The following is a 21,488-nucleotide window of genomic DNA, read 5'->3' on the forward strand; positions in this document are numbered from 1 at the left end:
CTGTGTGGCTGACAGACCTTCCACTCAAGCATGGCTATATTGCATTTTCTTATATTGAGGTTAGATATAATGATGGGAAATGAACCAGATTCTTTGAAATACCCACCTAGATTTCAAAGAGAAGGGTTTCAGTATGAATTAATATGTGAGTGTGAATGTATGGCTTGGCAGTGGATACATGTGCTAACTGTAAAGCCTGCATTTGCACTTAAGATTATGAAAAAAAAGCAGGAAGGATGGTTTAGGATTTAACCTGCTTGTAAACCAAGTAGGTTAAAAGACCTAACCATGGGTCTTCTGTAATAACCATAAGCCTGAGATTGTGGTTATGAAGAGAAGGATCTAAAAAATTTGAAGAGTTGTTACAACAATCACAAGCTGCCTTTGAAAGCTAAGGCATAACACGGACAGAGTGATTTGTAGTGGTTTTGGGCTAGATCTCAGTCTGCCTAAATTCAGTGTTATGCTTAACCTCTGGCATAGTATAGGAAGGGACGGAGCAAATAGCTCAACTGAGAGTTTGTTGGTTGATTAGTTTTAGCAGCAGGCCTTTGAGGGGGAAGGGAATAATACCAAAATTAGTAGAACAAGAAGCAACTGTTCTCAGCTTTAGACAAATTCCAGTCACAAGGGCTGGTATTAATAAGGGGAAAGAACTCATAACTCTGCATATTGAAATGAGAACATACACCTGGTGACACTCAAAAGGGTAATATTCAGCTTGGCAAACCAGAGGAGGAGATAGAAGTCTGCTGAATCCAAAGGAAATAATATTTAATGAACAGAATCAGAGAATTAATCATGGAATTTTGTAGCATTAGAAAAAAAAAAGTGTTTCACTTAGTTTTGACATGCAATGTATTTTTATAGAAATATTTGGTTTATTTTGAAGATAAAAGAGACAAACAATGGAGCAGTGAGAGCTGGCTGCTCCATAGAGGGCAGGAGCCAAGCATAATAACACAGATGATGGGGCAGAGCCTCACTGCCCAAGCCCAGTCCCACAGAGCCTGAGCAAGGCAGGCAGGGCACACCAGATTCAGCCAGGAGTACAGAGCATCAGGCAAGTAACAAGGCAGGTCCAAGTTCAAGCTGTGAAGGCAGCCCACAGGCTAGGGTCAGGTCCAGCAAGAACTAGGGTCAGACATAACCTAGCAATTGCCACGAAGGTCCATATTGATAAGAAAAGACTGAGGTCAAGCTAGGAATTCAGTCTGTAACTCCAGGTCTGGATAAACATGGCTTGGCACAGTCATGGCTGAGCTGGGGACACATAGTGATACAGCTCAGGTCAGGCATGAACTGAAAGCACAAGGCTTGACTAAACTGGGGTCCTGAGCCCAAGGGAGGGATCAGGTGAGGATTGTTGGGGCTATTAAGGCCTGTTAGTGCACTCAGGATCCTGATAAACTACATAGGATAAATGAGGGTTGACAAGAGGAATCAGAAGGGTTAGTTGTAATGTTTGAGTCAAACAAAGTTTTCATAACTCAGTATTAATAGAAAGTATTGCCTAAGTTTAGATTTTAGCCAAAATAGAAAAGCAAAAGTAGAAGACCTGAGATGATTAAAAAACCAAAATTAGTTGGCCTTCCAAATGGAAGGCAGAAGCTGAAGGACAGAATGCATCTTGCATCCTTTTGGGTGGATCTTATGTTTATATTTAGCAGAGTTGTAGTAGGTTCTCGCTGACAAGAACTGAGAAGTGAGAATCTATTAATGGAAACATTTCTGTCAAGATGGCATTTGCCTTCCACTTTGTAGGACACTGATTTTTTGATTCATCTAGAATACCACGTTCCTGGATCTTTTCCTTCTTAATCCTGACTCTAAACCAAACTCTTGGCTGCAGAACTGGGGTCCCTACAGACTCCGTATATGTTGGGATTCCAAGGACAAAACTGGCATAAATGAGGAGAACAGGGCATGAGCACATGTGTTGGTCCTATGAAGATCATACCTAACCTTAAGCCAAGAGAGGTAGACTAGTTCACATCTCTTCCTGGTACTCCAAAGGTAGGGCATAGAGCAAACTGAAGAACCAGTGCTTTGACTGGGGAAAGAAAACACACATGAAAACCCAAGCCTCACATGACATCTGCCCTCAGCTCCAGCTGGGCAAACTCTCCTTTGTGTTACAAGCAGGGTTAGTGCTGTGCTTATAAAGAAATACAGAAGGGAATGAGTTTTTAGTGAATTTGAAGTAACACATGAAAAAACTGAGGATGTATATTGGGAAAAGAGAATGCCTTGGGTTTTTTTTTTTTGCTCAGAACAATGTTTATAGTACTCATGTGAATTTTTATCAGTGAGTGCTTGAATGTCCAGTGTTTTTGCAGCTTACAGCAGTTTTATTTATTAGATGTAGTTACAGTGAGTTTCATAGTATCCTGTTGTGGTGTAATAAGTTGTTTTGATCAGTTTCTTATAATTTAGTGTGAGTCAAGAACATTAGTTTGCTTCAATTCATATGTTTTATTTCATGTTTTATGAATCTTTAGTTTGTGTTTTAGAAGTTTTGTTTTTTCTGAAAATAAGGCCGTAATCTTCTGATCCCCTTTTTTTCTTGGGTAGTTGTTTTGTCTGTACTGCTGTCTTTTTTTGAACTCTTTTGTTGGAAACATCTGTTCTCTTATAGAGTGTTGCACATTCATTTGAGAGCATGCAAGGCACTTTTCTATAGGATAGAATTTTTATATTTTATTTCTTCTCATTTTGAATTGAAATAGTATATTTGCTTTGTACACTTTGAAATTTTGGGACCTTAAATTACCTTAATCTTTAATTCTCAGTTCCTGAAATTCTGCTTCCACCATTTTATTAGCAGCAGCCACATCTGAATTAAGCTTCAGGCAATCATGTTAACCAGGTTCTTTGAATACCATCCATACTTTGTTCTTAGTTGTAGAAATATTTATCATCTTTCCAACAAACTTTTTGATATTTTCAAATGGAATAGCTATCTCATTCTCTCAACCATCCACAGTAAACATCTGCCAAAGGAAGAATTATACACTAGTACCCTTTGTCAAAGTGCCTATAAAGAACTGAGTCTTTTATGAAGAAGGGCCTTGGTATTTTAGACTGCACTCTTAGTCTTCAGTACACTGATGCTCCTCGTTAATTAGTTACCACTGAATGTACGCCTCATGTCTGCATTGTCTGCGGTAAAACAATTCCGGCAGGAAAGAGATAAAATCTTTGCTTTTACCTTCTCTTTTTCAGCCAATTACAAAGTCGCTTCAAAGTTGAGCAAGAACTGACAAAACATACTGAAAGGATTGGGGCAGAGGTGTCTGGAAACTAACTATTTCTCTCCATGGCATTTATTCAAACAGAGAACAAGTACAATTTATGCAGAAGCAATGCAGATATTGATCTCACAGCTCCAGTGATATGACCCAGCATTGTACTGACCTTGAAGGAAAGAGAGCTTTCCTGCAGAATTTTTGTCAAACCAGTTTACAGTTATAAATTGCATTTCAACAAAACCATTGTTCATTACAATTTATTGTTTTTAATTAAATTTTCATAAATAATACAAAAAACCACCCCAAGTCCACTTCCAAAACTGCCCTTAAACCCCTGAGAATTCTGTTTTTTCATGTTTTCAACTAAAGTAAGCTCATACTCCCAGAAAGGAGCAGTTATTGAATTTCCATGCTGAGTTTGCTGCTGTCAACGTTTAGTCATATAAACAAGTTAACTGAAAAATCACCCATGTTAAAAAGAAAAAACAGAATCCTTTTTCTGTCCATATAGATGGTCCAAGAGAAACATCTGACCATCTTAGAGAGTGACTGCTCCACCCTCACGAGAGGAGAAATTTAAAAAAAAATTTCTACTAATTCTCTCCTTCAGTGATGCTTATGTGATGCTTAAGTCAGTAACACCATAGAATTATTTTAAAGAGATTTAGTTATTGTCTCTTCTGAGATTCCCAGTTTCTAGGCTGTACCTATCTTGCTCTAGACTGTAAACTGTATTTTCCAGAAACATAACTTTCTTTTACTAAACAAATAGTGAAAGAACTCAGTTCATATCAGGCCTTTTCCCAAATTCAAAGGATCCCAATTTTGCATAGACCAGGATGGAAGTTTGGGGGAGGTAGACAGCATATTGTAGACAGCAATATTTAAAATTTGCAGAATCTAACCTTTCAAAAAACAAAAACACCACCAACAACAAAAACCAAACCAAACCAACCCCAAAACCCCCAAACAAACAAACAAAAAAATGATGCCCCCCCCAACCCAAAAACCAAACCAAACCAAAAAGTTTACGTTTGTGTGTCCTGGTTTGAGACAAATTTGGAGGAATGTCCAAAATTTGTGAAGGGTTCCATATTTTTAAAGACACAGGCACAGGAATCATATCTGGGCATAGAGCGGCAGTAGGGCATGCACATCATAAAGTCACCCCAAGACAGTGTGTCTTTGTGTCTTTTAGGAACCTCTTCCCTCTGTCCTGTTCGAGCTTAGGAATTAGCCCATAGTTGCTAACATTAAAATGTACTGCAAGAGGCATATGTGTAAGATATCCACCCATATAATGTGTGGGTTGATAGGTTCTTAGTCACAGAAATGTCTGCATAGATTATAAAAAACCAGAACTTGTCTGAGGCAATGGGAAGTCACTGTCAGAGGCAGGCTGAATGACAGAAGGACCTAATGGTTTATCCAAGCTCCAGACCTGTAGAGCACCTTGTTACCCATTGAAGTGCTCGATGTCAGCTCAGCTGTCACAAGTGCACACTGTCAGCTCAGCTGAGAGGCCGACATGAGAGGGGAGGCTTTCATACAAATGTCATCAATTGGAAGTAAATCTTCATCCTCATCTGTATGGAGGGCTCCTGTTTTTGTCCTGTTGTTTATCTTTAGTGAAAGATAAAAGTCAGTTCACTGTAGTTGTGAAGCTTCTAACTACTCACCTAGCCTTGTACCTGAATTTGCCTTTTTCTGAAGCCCATGCTAGAGGTCTGTACCAGAAATAGCACAGAGACCCAGAATGACTTGAACATTTGAATGGAGATGTTAATAGCAGTTGATGATTACTCTCAAAGGGAAAATTTCAATAATTTATTAGTAAGTAAGTATTTGCATTTCATTTAACAAAAGCACATTAAGCAGTATTTGCAAATCTTTCAAGCAAAAGGCATTACATTTTTTCCTTGCTGTGCAGAATTTTTAAGCTGCTGCTCTTTGCTATATAAAATGAAATTGCAGTAATGCCTACTGTCATACTCTGTCCTATAATTCCAAGTGACTATTTAAATGTCTCCAGCTTAGCACATTTATTACTGCATTTTTTAGCATTCTTAAAGAGGGGAAATGTCCACTTTTCCACACAAATGTATGCTTGGTTTGCCTTTCACCAACAGAACGTAAACATCATTATCATAACAACATGAGGATACTGGGAGGGTAAAGAAATATACTGCTATGAGACTGTAGCAAGTTCAAGTGCATCCAAATCAACACCTTCTCCATACAAAAAAGTATCTGGCCTAAATTAGTGTGTCATTGTAGGTGCATTTCTGCACTGCTTTGTTTAATGGGACTTAGAGCACCTCCATTCTGAAATGATGCTTTTACATGCTGCAGAGCTTGTTTGCCAGGTATAGTGTTCTGGGTAACTGTTACCAGTCGAAGTGTTTCACCAATGAATCCAATGCATAAATGATGATGTTACAATGGATTGTGACACAAAATTAAACCTATCCTGATCTGGTTGTTGAAGCAGAGGTTACAATTTCAAGGTCTTTTCATCTTCCATCATTCTTTTTTCACTTGCTAGACACTATAATTCTCAGATTGTTGCACATTTTTTAAGTGCTAGTTCTAAGTGCTCTGTCAAAACAGCCTCTGAAGCAGTGGAAAATCTTTAGCTTGGTAAAATTAGGCAGCCTGATACTTTTCTGGAGTGGCTTCACACAGTGAAAATGCTTGGAAACGTGGTTAGCCAGCACTGGACTGGTGGGTGAGAATAGCCACCCTAACCCAGGAGGATCAGAAAGAACAGCAGAACAGAAGGTGTAGATGTCCCTTCTCTGGAAATCTGCACAAATAAGGCCCCCAAAAAACCACCAAGGTTAGCCAGCAACACAAAAGTTTTTTCACTCTAGAAAAGTCTGTGACAGCTGCAAGTTCTCCTTTCCCCAGCTGTGTGGAGTGATGGTAAACCAGTCTTTTGGGGCTATTGTCATTGGTAGCAAGTGGAGATGATTAGCAAAGAAGAGTTCAGGTTTGAATGCTCTCAAAATTGAGTAGGTGAGATCCTTTGGCAAGACCCACATGCCTATTATTCTCCCCCACACCAATCTAGGCATTATCTTCAGAAGATGTCCTACAAATTGTGGTAAATCCCTTTGGCAGCTTCTTTTGTTATTGCAGAGTAGCCAAAATCTAACCTGAAACCACTATCAACTTTACCCTCAAGACATCTGGGCTAACTTCGAATTCTCTGGTTTATGAAACCATTTTCTTTAGAGAACTCTATAGTCCAAGTAGCTGAAAAATTACTTAAGTGCTTGAAACACTTTTATGACAGCTCCTTGGCATGTCCTGAGGCCTCTGCTGTCTAAATGGTGGCATGAGTGCTTTCCTCTGGTTTAGGGTGTTCCTCACCCTCTCTGATTTCTCCTGGCAGGCCTTCACGTGAAAAAGAATCCCACTTCATAGGCTTGATGCAAACGGAGCAGAAATAACCACTATTCAAAGTGCTGAGAGTTCAAGAACATTCTTCTAACTTGTCCTCGCTCTGATTTGTTTAGATTGGTTTCCCAAATAAATAAAAGAGGAAGCATGTATGTATCTATATTAATTGCACAATTTCAAAAACATAGATCTCTTTTAGGCATTGAGCTTCTATATGTATTGGGACAGTTGGCACTTGGATAATGGAAATTGGCTTCTGATGAAGGGAAAAGGTACAATGTTAGCTCATCCCTTATCAAACAATGGGAATCTTCATAGGCACAAGTTAGGACAAACTTTTCATCCATGTGAAAAGCTTTCTTCAGAGGTCGCACCAGAAAACTGAGGCTCAAGGCAAGCAGCCTTCATGCATTCAGTCACTAACATTCCTTCCCCTCTCTGGAAGCTCTGGGAGAAAGGAAAATCCCAAAGGGCAGCATTGGCATTGTATGTTCAACCCTAAAGGTGGCTCTTATATATCTGGTACATTAATATGAAGCACAGAAGTGGCCTGTTAAGAATCACTAGGAATATTTGCTGGGATCCTGTCTATGGAAGTGTCCCTTTTAGCTGTCAGAAAAATGATTGGGAAGCAGTACCTGTCCAGGTAGCTCCATAATGACACTATGGGATTATGACAAGTCCCACATTCAGATGTGCTCACTGCCTAAGCCTTATTTACAGACTGACAGGCACTGAGTATGTGAGATAATAAATTTAATAGTACAGTGATACAACAAGTATTAATGGAATTTATCATCTGTGCAACTACAAGTGTCTTACAGGATCTAGGTGATCTGAAATATCTGAAAGTTTGTGATTCTAGATGAGCGATCTATTTCACTTTACAAGCCTGAGCATCTAGTAAATGCCCAGAGCTATAACCAAATTGTGGTCTCAGTTGATTTATTCCAGGTCTTTTTGTTGATGGTGCTTTAGCTTGGGTTTTTTCCCCTTTTTCCTTTTACACTACAGCTGATTAGCTCCTGTTTTCTATAACTTACTTGTCTCCTGAATTTCCAGTTCTTTTCTACATGATCATCTTCCTTCAGAAGGGCTCCATGTAGTAGGAGGTAGAAATGGGATGTTACAGGACAGAGTGTTGGTAACGTGAAGGAGATGTATATGTATAGTTTAATCTTTGGATACGAGACTGGTACTCGAGCAAGAAGGAAAAAAAAAGCCTCTTTTGGTTATTGAGTATTATTGAGTATGGGGATTAGATAATGTTTCAGAATGCACTCTGAGTGGAAAAAAGCCAAGGATGGGGGATGTGTTTCATGCTGAGAGAGTTATTCTGCTTATAGCTGTTCGTGGTTTTTTAATCAGGTAGTTTTAAGTATGTATAACAATTCTGGGAGCATGCTTCCAGCAAAATGAGCCATCTTACCACAAAAAAAATCATATCTTTCATTGCTTTCATTTCATTATTTTTTTAAAACAATGTAACTATTTTTAATATGATGAATGTACATAAGACTGACATGGACACATAACTCTTACATATAAAGTCATATCAACTGACCTGGACATATATTAATCCTACCACTCTTGTCCCGTATTTTTCTGGCTTACATCTGTCTTTGCTTCTCATGTTAAGAACACGTTCAAGGTGACCTCAAGAACATGTCCTCCTTCCAGCGGTTCTCCACTTCCATGAGTTGTTTGTGGCTACAGTTGAACCTTTTAGACTGCTAAAATTGAGAAAACAGGAAAGATAGAAGTCCGGTGTGGGCCACAGCATCACTTGCACTTTCTTCTCATGCTTACGGCTCCAGTGATTGAGGACCCTTTTCCTGTTTTGTTTAAATGCTTCCTTAGAGTTCACTAACAGTTCACAGACATTGTGCTTGCTGATTTTGCACAGTCCCATCAGGAGACACTGGCTTTTTTTGCTCTCTGGGAAGGGCAACAATTTCCATCTTTTCAAGAGCTACCACAATGTACAGTCTCACAAGTGCAAAAAGAATAGCTGCAGAAAAGCATTTCCAAAGCCCACGCCAGGAGTATTCCAAAGCCGACTAACTGTAGTGTATTAAAGAAAAAAACCAAAAAAACCAAATCCATCTGATACTATCAGAGGCAAAAAACAACCATAAATTGTAGAAGCTCAGCTTCTGTCACACACATCCTCCAGTGAACCACTGTGGAAAGAAGTCCTATCTGGCCTTTTTATGAATCTTGCAGTGATGAATCGGTTATAGATATAGCAGAGACCTGAGGAAATGGCAGCCCACCATGCCTCTTGTACATTTCTCTCTGGCTGCCTCCCTGGTGATGACAAGTTCCACATGCTGTGCAGCACCTGGACTCATCTTTGGGTCTCTCTCTCAGGGGCCAGAAGCTGCAGTGCAGCACATGCAGGGTTTTCTTTGTGCTCCCTCCTACCTACGACCTTATTCCAGCAGTGCCGTGTTAGCACGTGATCTGACTTGGTGGTTTGACTGACTGGAGAAAGGGACCTGTTCTGATACAGAAGGCTCAGCCCACCCTCCTGCCCATCTGCAGCAGAGTAACAACTGTCCTGTAATAATAAAAAATGCAAATAAAAGCAAAAACCCTAAACTGCAGGCAATGTAAATCAGTTTACCACCTTCTTTTCACTCATTGCAAAAGATTCTATCATGACTTCTTCCAGCTGCTGAAAAAATAATTCAAAAAATACTGAGAAAATATACTTCGATAACTAAGTGGGGATGCCTCATATTAATCTAAAATTAATTTCCATTACTAACTTATGCCACATTGCAAGTATCCAGCCTTGTCAGAGCCCCTGTATTTGTTGAAAGGGTTAGAAGCCAAGGTGTGAGAGGTTCCAGCTAAACAAGGGAAACATGCTTTGGCCTGTAGCTGAAGCTAAGATGAAGAGGAAGATAGTTCTGATTGCCGGAGGGCTCAAGATCCTAATCAACCCTCACCCCTTTAATTAGCATGAAGCAGCTCATGAGCTGCAGCTTACAGAGTTGGGCCACAGAAAGTCACAGGAATAGTCAGCTTGCTCCTGATCAGGAATGGCATAAACATTACCCTGGGGCTTCCTGTGGTTGCAGGTTTGGCATTGCCTGAACAAGCTCTGCAGTGTAAACAGAGGATTGTAATTTATTTAGCAACATTGTACAGCAAGATGCAGTACAGTGGCACACCAGGTGAAATATGTTTCCCACATCTGCAGTTGTTCAAGGGTTAAGATTCAAAAACTGTAGTTTAAAATGAAGGCATTTACCAGCCTCCTCCTTCCTAAGATTGAATCTGGTCTTTGATATATTTAATTCAAGTTTTTCTATATCGGAGCAAAGCAAATTCCTCCTTTTTAGTGCCTGTGCTTCATTTCCACAGGAGCTAGGAATGCTCAACACCTCTAAAAACCTGCTCTGCTGCATCCGGAAAAACGTACATAAATATTTCTGTCTCTGCAGACTGTGTTTTAGATTGGTCTGAAACGGTGACATTTCTTAAAGAAGAAAACTTTCAGAAAGAAATATTTTAGGAAGTTGGCTTCAAGATTTTCATATTTCAATACATTCATATTCTATTCTGATACAAATATAAATTTTGAGCTTAATATACTGACTCAAATTTTAATAAAGTCTAAAAAAAGTCCAGTGAAATGATAGCTGAAATAAAGCACTGATATTGGCAAAATGAAACACTTCATAACAAGAACCGCAAGTCAATTTGTTTCAGGATTTGTATATAAATTTGATAATGTTTGATAAAGTCTTGTATTTTTGAGTTACAAATTTTTCCAAAATTACCTTACTCCCATAAAATATTTAAGTATCAGTGAAATACTCTGCAGCAGGAATCATGCTATCAAAATACATTTACTAATTCTAATTACATTAATTAATTTACTGTGAAAAAATGTGTGAATATGATTAAGATAAAAAGTGTTCTGTAAAATAAAGGTTAGAACGTATGAGTGGCAAGTAAGATGAAGGAGACAAATAAAGATATTTATTCCTCAGAGCAATCACAAATAGAGAAAAAATGCTATGATACAAATTCTCAAAAACCATTGGTATGAGCTGTTTGCAGGTGTTTCCATTCCTTGCCTACTTTCCAATAAACCCTTGGGTCAGGATGACTGCACTGTTCATGTGAATAATGACAGGAATGTAAAATGTTTCCTACAAACTCCCTAAGTCAATTACCCCTTTCATATTTCTTAAGGCTTTCACCCTTCCTTCCTTCACATGGATACTTCTACCACTGTTCCAATACTCTGCTGAAGTTATAAACCACATTTATTGTGGCACTGTGAGTCAGCAGAACTCGCTGAGCAGTTCCCACTGCACAGGGCTCCAGGGCTGGTTCACAGAGAGCATCTTCATAGAAGCATCATCTGCACCTCTGTTCAGGATTGCAGGTACGCCAACCCCTCTGTGAGGGACATCGTTATTGTCAAGGCCATGCTTTCCATTCCTGGAGAGACAGAGAAAAATGTTCAGGATGAAATGGTGATCCTTTCAGATGAAGGGGAAAAACAAAAACGGGGAAATGATACTTGTCCTTTGAGACACAGTAAATCAGACTGAAAGATTCTTCCTCTGAAATGAAGCACAGAACAGCTGCCTCAGTATTTAGGGATGCACAATCCAAAAATGAGAATGTCAGCTCATGCTTGCATTGCCTGCCTTTTGCCTCCTGCCAAAGAAAGTTAAATAAGAAATAGCTGTTATTGAAAACATTGTTTAATCCCTCCAGATACTTGCAAATGCTGGAAGAAGGAACATACTTGGTTTTGCAGTGAAGATTCATGTTTACTTAGAATCTTTTTTCTGTGAAAGATGTACTGACCAACCGCTTTCAGTAGCTGTGTAAAACTGTTCCTCCCTAGGACCCCAAAGTCCCATGGCGCATCCACGGGCCACGCCCAGAAAGGGGCGCTGTCTCTTTAAGGCGGCGGCGCGGGCGCCCCCTGGCGGCGGCGGCGCGGAGCCCGCGGGGCGGGCGCGGCCCCTCGGTGCTGCGACGGGGCGGGAGCATCCCGGTGCCCGCCCCGCGAGGTGGGTGGGAGCGGAGCGCAGGGGACGGCCTGGAGGAGGAGGAGGAAGTGGAGGCGGCTGCGAATAGCGGGCAAATGGGGAGCTGAGCGGCTGCAGCAGCAGCAGCACCACCACCACCACCACCACCACCGCGGCCGCGCAGCAGCAGCAGCGGCAGCGACGACGGCGAGTGGGCACGGAGGCGAGCTCGGCGGCGGGGTCCGTGCGTGCGGGCGCTGCGGGCGTGCCGCGGGGCGGGCGGCGGCGGTGTGCCTGCTCGGCTGGGCGCTCCGGGGCTGGTGCGGGGAGCGGCTTCTCTCTGCCTCGGCGAGCTGCCCGCCGGTGCGGGGAAGGGCCTGTCTGGGCTGCCCGCCCGCCGGGGGCTGCGCCTGGCGCGGCTCGGCGGTTCAGCGGAGCGGGCGGGCGGGCGGGGGGCAGCGCCCGCCGCGGGGAACCGGCTGATCCTCCTTTCTCTGCTTCTCTTCCAGCCGTCGCTTGGCAGGCGCCGAGTGCGAGCGTCAGCCGCGCTGCCCCGCCGCCCTGGTCGCCTGCTCGCGGGGCGGCACCATGCAGACCTTCCTGAAGGGGAAGCGGGTGGGATACTGGCTGAGCGAGAAGAAGATCAGGAAACTGAATTTCCAGGCCTTCGCCGAGCTGTGCCGGTAAGGAGGCGGCCCTCGCCGCGGAGAGCGCCGGGGCGGACGCCGGGGCAGGCGGCGGCCCCGGGATGGGGCTGGGGCCGCTCCGTGCTCGGCCGTGGCCCGCGCCGCCCTCGGGCGTACCGCACTCGGTGCGGGAATCCGCGGAGCCGGCTCTGCCCGCCGGGACCGGGGCCGCAGGGCTCGCAGTGCCCCGGGCACCCCGCCCCGCTGCCTCCGGGCCGGGCTAAGCGCTCCTGCCTTCCGCTCACCTGGGCGCTGCCGGTCTCTCCAGGGAAGCACTATCCGGGATGGTGCAGCGTCCCCGTGGGTGTGCGAGGGCCCGGCACAGCCCCACGTTACTGCCCGCCTGGGTGCATTTCTGTCCCCTGCTTCCCGAGAGGTCTCTGGTATTCCCGCTGAAATAGTGTAATTTGGGATCTCTGCGGACCTTCTTACGAAGCCGAGTTATTATTAGAAAGAGTCAAACGTCTGGGAATAACTTTCCTTCAAGTTGTGTGAAAACATGTAAAATTAGGGTCTACAAACCCCTGAGTAAGCTTGTATTCATTTGAGATGTGAATAAGACATCTGAAGGTGGTATAACCACGTCTATTTTGTGCTGTCCCAGAGGTAAAGGTTAGTTTGATAAGCTGTAATTAGACTTTATCTGTATAGCTTAGAGGATAATTTATGCAGTATATTACACAATTTTATTATTTAATTGGGAGTTTAAACTCTTTATGGGTCCAACGTCTTGTGACATATACATCACAGTTTCTGATACTGAATAACAGCTTTTTCTTACTTCATTCTAATAGTAAGTTTATAACAAGGATACTAAATCAATTTTGATAATTGAAAATATGCTGCAAACTTTACAGAATATATTGTATAGGATGTCAAATACACTTTATTTAAAGCATGTCATTCTAAAAACACCAGTCCCTGTGAAATTTCTGTTGACAGCACTTGCTTCTTTCTGTAAAGATGAAGGAGGCAAAACAGAGAGCTATTTCAAGAAAGTGACAGAAGCTTTTACATCAGCTTTTGTACTTGACATTTTGTATCCCCTCCATCAAACTTCAGCAAAATTTACTAGACTTTTTTGGAAGTATAGAAAGGGCCACAAGTTCTGGTTTAATGTCTAATTTCACGTGGTTCTCTAAGCAAAATTCTTGTCGATGAATAATGCTAAGTTTTGCCCTTGTGTAAGATTTTAGGTTAGTTTTTGTGATGCTCAAAAATACACTTTTTACCTCTATTAGGCATATGAAAAATGTAATTTTTAGGGCTTTGAGGTTTGGTATAGCTGTTTTTCATGCCTGGAAACTACAGTGAATCTCAGAAAATCCATTAAAAACTTTTTCGTATTATGTACTGTACATTGTTGTATTTAGGAATCTCCAAAACTGACTTTTTGTCCTCCATTGTCCTTGTTTCTCTTTTTGACTAAGTGCTTTGCTTCATTTTTCTCTACCTCAGAAATTCCTTACACTTGTGTTACATAGCATGGATCCACAATTTCTTTTTGTACTGTATAAACCTATTAATAGTTTTGGGTCCTCATGGTGCTGTGAAAATTGACCCCAAAGAGTCTCTCTTGCTACACTTTACTAATTTCTTGGTGAAAATTAGGCTACCTCATCCTGTACAGGCTAAGCTCAATTTGAATACCACTTACAGGCACTGGATAGAGGTGGCTGTTCATACATGCTTTGGTACTTTTAAAAGCATTATTAGCATTTCTGTACAAGCAGAGTTAAATGTTTGGTTTAAGTATCAGTACAGTCATTGGAGCACATTCTGCTGATATCTTGGATGCTCTGTTTTCATTCCCAGTAACTTCTATTGACACCAAAGGGAGGCTGCATTCATTTAGGCAAAGATTTCAAGTGTTTATGGATAATATCTACTTGATAACTTGTGTGTTTGTAAACTTTTTTTTCCATAGACAAAGTTGTGCCAAACTCAACATGCATCTTACTAGAAATCTTGTGTATGGTAAAAAACAAGACAAGCATACTCATTCCTGTACAGTGATTCATGTGTTAGAGTGGACTATGTGTCTGTCTGTCTACTCTATGTGCTTTATGGTGTCTGCTACTTGGAATTTATTTGCCTGTTGCCTAGGGATATACTTTCCGGATGACTACAAAGTTCAGATTTGTTTGTACGGGTTTGTGATGGAGCAGTTATATAGTCCAGGAAAGTAAGAGGAGCCTCCTAATGAACTCCTGAAGCATGCTGGCTTTAAATCTGGGGTATTGTTAGGATAAGGAGAATCTTCATTTCTTTACAGTTTGCCAGGGCAGCCACTTCTTGTGCAAAGCACTGACATCTGAAAGAGGTCATGGACAGACATTTCAAAATCTGTTCAAAGCATTCTCTGAGAGATGGGCTCTAAGTGCTGGACTGCTTTCTTAAGCATGGCTCCAGGTTTTAGGTTAGATTGTCTGAACTGAAAGGAGACATGAGCCAGTGTGAGTGGACCAGCAGTTAAGGTGCAGGTTTGGGGCATAGGCAGCCCTGCCTTGAGCTTTCTGCTCCACAAACACTGGGCAGGAACCTTAAATACTTTCCTCATGTTTGTATCCAACTTGAAAACTTCCGTATGACTGACATGGGAGCTGTCCTGCCTGAACATAGTGTCTTGGGACTTTTGCCTAATCTTTTTATCCACAAGGGAATCTTCCTTTTATCAAAGGCCTTAGAGTTCACCTGCACGTTTGGTCCTCACTGAGACAGACTAGATATATCCCACCTGAGCCATATTCTTAGTAGAGCATAACTTTGTAGAGGTAAAGGTAGTGCCAGTGTTTGTATCTACCTTCACATTTATAGCCCAGACCAGTGATCCCAAATTGTGAGTTGCAGCCCAGTGCAGACCTTAGTGCTTCTACATCTCCTTGGGGTTTCTGAGCAGAGTGGTGAGAAAAAGGGCAGTGTGTTTTCACAGGTCTGTTGCAGAGAATCAGTGATCCCTGAATACTGCCTTAAGAGCTGTTGACCTGGAGGATAGAGCAGTTGGCCTGTCACCTGGGAAGCCTGGTTTCAAGCCTGCAGCTGATATCTCCCAAGGGAGACCAAACCTGAAGATAGGCCAAGTTCACTCTGATCCACTGGCTGAACCTGCCACTGTGTATAGAGAGGAATGTGACTTCCCTCCCCAGTGCCAGGTTAGTCATTCTCCCTGCTATGTCTGAAGCACCCTGGCAGGGGCATTCCTTTGGGATGAGGTGTGTCCTCTGTTCTGGTCTGTTTCCTGAGGTGGTTTTTGGTCTTGCCCAGCAGCTCTTTTCTATATAAGCTGCTTTGTAAGCTGGCATTGGAGCAAGACTTTTATGTTCTGTTCTGTGCATAGGTACAGTTTCAGTGGTGAGAAAAGAGTTTCTGTCTCAGTCTTGCTGATAGGAAGGCATTCCTGTTTGAGTTGTGATACGGGGTTGAGCTCTTTTATGTGGAACAGGGCGCTTGGTACATGTTTCTTACACTGTCAGTGAATTTATTAGGCAACTTACTACTGTTGCCAAGTTGTCCTGTGCTTTTAGTAAAGCTGCTAGAACACCATGCTTTGTGTTGCACTTGGAATTATCTGCATTCCAGCATATATGCTGCAGCTGCAGTTCCCTGAGTGTAGGGTGCTTGTGGGACCGCAGCGTGCAAATGTCTGGTTTGTGCATCTCAAATAGACTTTCTTGTGAGCCTTTATGTTTTGCTCCTCTGGTGCAGGTGGTACAGTCTCAGAGCTTTAGGTTGCTGTCTGTTGTCAAAACATAGAGTATCTATTGCCTACTGAAAAGTAAGCAAGGTTTCTAGGCACTCCTGACTGAGAATTTAGGAGCCTGTGATATAAGGGTGTAGTTTTGATGTTGTCATGTGTCCCTGCGGCTGCTGAAAGGAACAGTTCCTCCTTTCTCTAGCTGCTTGGTCTCATCCTCTGTCTCAAGCTGGGTTTAATGATTATGCAGTTGGCAAAGACGCTCAATCCAATCAGTTCCATGCTCATCACACTGACCTTGGAATGGCTGTCACTGTGCAGGTGCATGAGCACTAATACGAGGTTAGGGAAATGGAGGTGCCACATTCCATTATAGAGATGGGAGAGCTGTTGTGTGAATGTCACATGGTGGTGAGGACTCTTGGATGCCCATGTTATCATTTTGTAAAATTTGTGTGCTGCTGGGCGTTGTGAATAACGTCTGTGGATGTTGTGAATAAAAAGACTTCTGTTCATGCCATATGAGGAGTGGCATATATGCATAAAACCGCCTATATATCTACTCAGTAAATGAGTTGTGTGTGTTTGGCACCAGTTAAGATTAGTGAGATGCAGCCATTTACAAATGTCTCTTTGCTCTGTAAAAGCCTCCATTTCCTTGGTAGTTGTTCTGCTTGTCAGCTGTTACTATGGTCTCTTTTGGGAGCTCTGGAGATATGAGGCAGTAAGGTCACGGCAATATGAATGAGTTATAGTGATGTGAAGTGAAATATGCTTCATCCAAGAGGAGATAATTTAAAGTCACCTAATTCTAAAGGATAAGCTACTTCTCAGTTATTTTGGACAAAAGCATTCACATGTGCAGCTTGTAAGTTTGCATGGTAATGTGGTAGCTTTTCTGTGTAGCTATATACATAAAAAGTCAGAATTTCCTCTAAATGGCATGTAGAAAATGAATAGAAAAGCAGTTGAAGAGTTGCCTGAAGATGTAATTCATGTCATAATAAATCCCACAATTTGACTGATAGAAGAACAGTGCTTGTCCACCCTAATGGCCAGATTATTTATGGTAAGAATTTACTCTGCTGTGGGTTTTTTTGTTTATTTATTCTGTTTTGGTTTTGGCTTTCTTTTTGTTTTGTTTTTGTTTTGGGTTTTTTGTTTTGTTTTTCATAAAATAGGGTGAGCATCTGGGAGGAAGAAGTTCTCAGGAAATGATAGAAATGCTGAGAAACTCAAATTCTGCCCACAAAAGACAATGGAAGGGGGTGACTGTGTTATGCCTTTTAGTAAAGCTCAGTTGTCTTGATTTTTAGTGACCAAGCCAAATTGACATCTTCCCTCCTTGAGAGATCACCCATGTCAAACTGATAGCATCCCCTGACATGCAGGAAGCTGAGTTATCTTGGTCCAGTTTGGATTCCTAGGTGCTATGCACTGGTGAAGACTGTTCGGAAACTCGAGGCTGTGTTCTTGAATTGCGACCTGCATCAGTTCAATAGGCCTGGGATTTAGTACAGAACTTTGGGTATGTAGCTCCAACAGAGCATCTGTCAACTGTGCTGAAGACCATTTTGTTACGACAGGTCACTGTCATAACAAAATGGTGTGTTGGTTTGTTGATTTTTTTTCATTGAGTTATGATGAAGCTATTTTGAGGCTGATACCAGGTCGATCTGCTGAACATAGCAACCAATGATTTTTTTTTTCCCCTACCAAAATATTAGTATGCCTAATTTAAATTTCTGTAAATTTCTGAACTTGTTTGTCTTTTTTTCCTTTTCTTTAGGCTAAATTGATTCTTCAACTTCTGTCAATTTAATTTTTGTGATATAGTTAAGTATTATTTTAGCACATATGAGAAATCACACTATCTAGTAATCTACCATAAAATGGCAAGCACTGTTGTCAGTGCTGTAGATCTGTATGGTTCTCTTTTTCTGTTCTAAACTTTATTTGTGGTCCCTTGTGTGCCATGGCCTGTGCACAAGAACCTAAACGTGAGTTTTAAGACAGATTTAAGAATAATGCTGGTTTGAGGGTATTAAATTAATCTGTTTCTTTATATAGCAGGCATGAAGTATATTACATATTTTTTCCAGGAAGAACTCAGGGGATTTTCTTTAACCCCAATTCCCCACAAAAAACCCTAAATACTACTTTTGTTAGATATCTGGCTTGTGCTAGTTAGCTTTTACAGCCTTAAAAGCCATAAAAATAAAATACATGTGTGTTGATCAATAGCTCCTATTGTTGGTTGTGTTAGTCTGAAATACTATATCATGAGAAGTAACTGGGGGCCAGATGGGTGGGTAAGTTTCTTTGACATTAACTCTTAAAGACAACTGGCCTAATGGTAGAACTTACACTAAGCCATGAAAAAGTGTTGAAGGTAGTAGCAAAGAAGGATGTATTTCTTGGAGAAGCAGCTCACTCTGTTTCTGGATTCCTGCTCCTTCTTCTGGTCATGTGTAGAGACTTTACATCCCAGAAGAGCTGGATATGTGTGCATTTTCTTCATCTCTGAGAGCACCTACTGACAGGCATTCTTCTCACAAAGAAAGAGCTTGTGGTGTTACGCTTGCAGAACCATTTCATGGGAACACAGCACAGCTGCTGGACAACAGAAGTGACTGTAACAATCACCCTTTCATAGTGACTCTGTTTTGTGGTCTAGCAATCATTTACCTCAGCTTCAGGAAGTTTGTGTCTTCCTTATGGCACATCCCTTTACCACAACCTGTTGGAACTGTTATGCAGCAAAGGAACAATAAGCCTGGTCATGTGGCAACTTTTCTGAGAAAGATGTGCATTCTTTTGCAGATCACAGGCAGAATACAAGTTGACAGTGTTGCCAAAAAAAAGCCCCAAAAAACCCCAAGCAAATGTCATCTTGGGGTGTGTGAGTTGGAACAGAGCCTGCAAGGCGTGTGAAGTAGTGCCTCCATTCTGCACAGCACTGATAACGCTGCTGCAGTAGCCTCACCTACTGCCTTTGGTCTGGGGCACAGCATTTCAAGGAAAAGGCAGATCAGCTGGGAAGTGCCCAGAGCAGTGAGAAGAATCGGAGATTTTGTAAATACAGTGTATTGTACTGTGCTATTCAACATAAAGAAGAGGCTGGAGATGGATCTTGTCTGTAAAAAGCTGTTGTAGGAAAGACAAAAATCCAACATGTGCTCCCCCTCCTCTGCAAAGCATATTCCCCAGTTCTGTTGTAGGTAGAAGAAAAAGTAGTGGCCTTCAACTGTGCCAAGAAGGGATGATAGGTAAGTGAAAAAGATACTGTAATTGTCTAGGCAGGCAGTGGAATTTTTTGCTTGAGAGCTCTACAACCACCTTGGACAAATATGCTGGGAATGATACAGGCCTGTGGTGCTGTTTCAGGGCAGAGATGTTGACCTCTCCTGAGGTCAGTGCTGTTCCTGGCTTGGTTCAGTCTGTAATAGCGCAGAAGGTACCTGAGAAACCATTCTTGGTGTACATTAAGTAGCTTGAAGTCCATTTACTAATTTGGGAGTCATGACTTGGGAAGTCTAAGCACACAGTCTTAATGTGTGTAGATTTCTTGAACATAGAGGCTCAGTGTGAGTGGGGTGTCAGAGATGACAGAAAATGTTTCCTCTGTCTTAATGTGCTGCATCTGGGAATTGATAATATTTCCTGATATTGGCCAGATAATGTGCTATTCATCTCAGCAGTTGACACTTTTTGGAGGATGACATTCCTGAACATGTTCCAAAGAAAGAAGGAAGCAGTGCACGTGAAACACGCTAAAATAAGTGTGATAATAGATAAAATAAGCACCTGGGCTGGTCACATCTGTGCCACAGTGTTGTGCAACAAACCCTCTCTTGTCTGGTTATCTTCCGTTTTCTCATTTTTGAGTTCAGTGTTCAGTTCTTGAAACAATGGCTTGTTTTGTACTAATGGAATTTAATTCTGCTCGGAAGGAGTTATGTGGTTAATATAATCGAGGAGGAAGCTGCTGATACTTCCATACTGTCCAAATACTACAAAAATACTAGTTAGTATTCAGAGAGAAATCCTATTTGGGACAACCACGCTCTTTTGGAATGGCTTTCAAAATAACTGAGTTTCACTGAAGGAGGTGTCCTTTATTTCCAAGCAGAATGTCCTTACTTGTAGTTCCTTCCTCCCAGCTGCAGTGCTTGGGCTAATTTGACTGGAGTGTGATTGCCACTCATGTAAAATAATTCCTGTGAACTGGGAGCCAAATCAGAAGTCTGCTTTTTCCCACAGTCAGGGTACTACCTATGCAGGCAGTAGGGTATAGGCACATTGAGAGGTTGCTCTGAGGGCTGTCGAGGCTCGGATCTGTAGAGTGGAAAAAATCATGTTTCCAGATCTAATGGCACTTTTAGGAAAGTAATTGTCAGAGCCAGGCACAGGACTTGGAAGCAGGCTCAGTTCCCATCAAGCTGTTTAATCTTCTCCCCTCCGATGCCAGTTAGTGAAGATCTGTAACATGTCTTGTCTTGTAACATATTGCTGAGTAAAGTTTGCTTGCTTGGAAGAATTCGAAGTTGGTCCTTCCTCCTCAGAAACAGCCTTATTTTTGCTCTTCATCAGACTCCTCACAAACTTTTCTTTCTCCTTGTCAACAAGGAGTTCTTTCCCTTTGTAACACGCTGGTTCTGCATGTGCGGTCTGGGTCCTGAGGCACTGCCTCGTGAAACTGAATTCTTCATGGTGCCACTGGCAAGAAGAAAAACAAGTAAATGAGACATGTTTGTAGCAAAATACTAAATCTTGAGCTGTGAAGCCATGATGCTCCTGGCTGTCATTCTGAAGCCCCATGGTTGTCTCATCAGACTACACCACCAAAATTCATGGATATTGGGGGTGTTGTTCCCCCCCCCCCCCCCCCCCCCCAAGAGCATTAATGAGCTAAAAATCAGTGTTTTAAGAGACCTTGTTTGAGTTGAATGTTTTGGCCATAAGCAACATAGATGTCTTTTTCTGAAATCTGTGTTTTAACATGCTGGTGATTCTTTGTACTTTCTGTAATTTTCTTCCTGATGTTAGGTATGGATAAATACATGCAATACTGCAATGTGTTTTGTTACAGCAGGAAGAAGTAGTTCAGAGGATTCTCTGGAAACAAGGACCTTGGCACTGTGTGTTGTAGTGCTTAGTAATGGCTCTTGCTGCCTAACCTTGATAAAGTTATCTTCATGTTGGAGTTGGGGCAACTGGTTAATAGCTGATAGAACAAGTGATGTCTGGGGTGATTAATGGTGCTGGAAGGAAATGATATCATAAAGGTTCACTTATGAAATGCCACGCCTGACCCACTGGCAGCCACAGTGCCACAGTCCTTTCTCCCTGCTGTTCTGAAATGACTTCTGTGGTTTAAAACATTGGTGGGATGACTAGGCTTATTCCTTATGTTGTCACCCTGCTCTCCCTACAGGGATGAGAA

General features: G+C 41.9%; 1 protein-coding gene across 1 annotated transcript in view; it reads left to right on the top strand.

The window, feature by feature from the left end:
- Window positions 1-11,780: 11,780 nt before the first annotated feature.
- Window positions 11,781-21,488, top strand: part of ITPK1 (inositol-tetrakisphosphate 1-kinase) — a 145,259-nt gene continuing 135,551 nt past the window's right edge. The window contains exons 1-2 of the mRNA XM_048307998.1: window positions 11,781-11,902; window positions 12,172-12,345. Of these exons, the coding sequence (XP_048163955.1) occupies window positions 12,251-12,345 (95 nt within the window). The 5' untranslated portion in view covers window positions 11,781-11,902; window positions 12,172-12,250. The remainder of the gene's footprint in view (window positions 11,903-12,171; window positions 12,346-21,488) is intronic.

Source organism: Corvus hawaiiensis, chromosome 6, assembly GCF_020740725.1.
Source record: "Corvus hawaiiensis isolate bCorHaw1 chromosome 6, bCorHaw1.pri.cur, whole genome shotgun sequence".
In the NCBI taxonomy this organism is placed as follows: domain Eukaryota; kingdom Metazoa; phylum Chordata; class Aves; order Passeriformes; family Corvidae; genus Corvus; species Corvus hawaiiensis.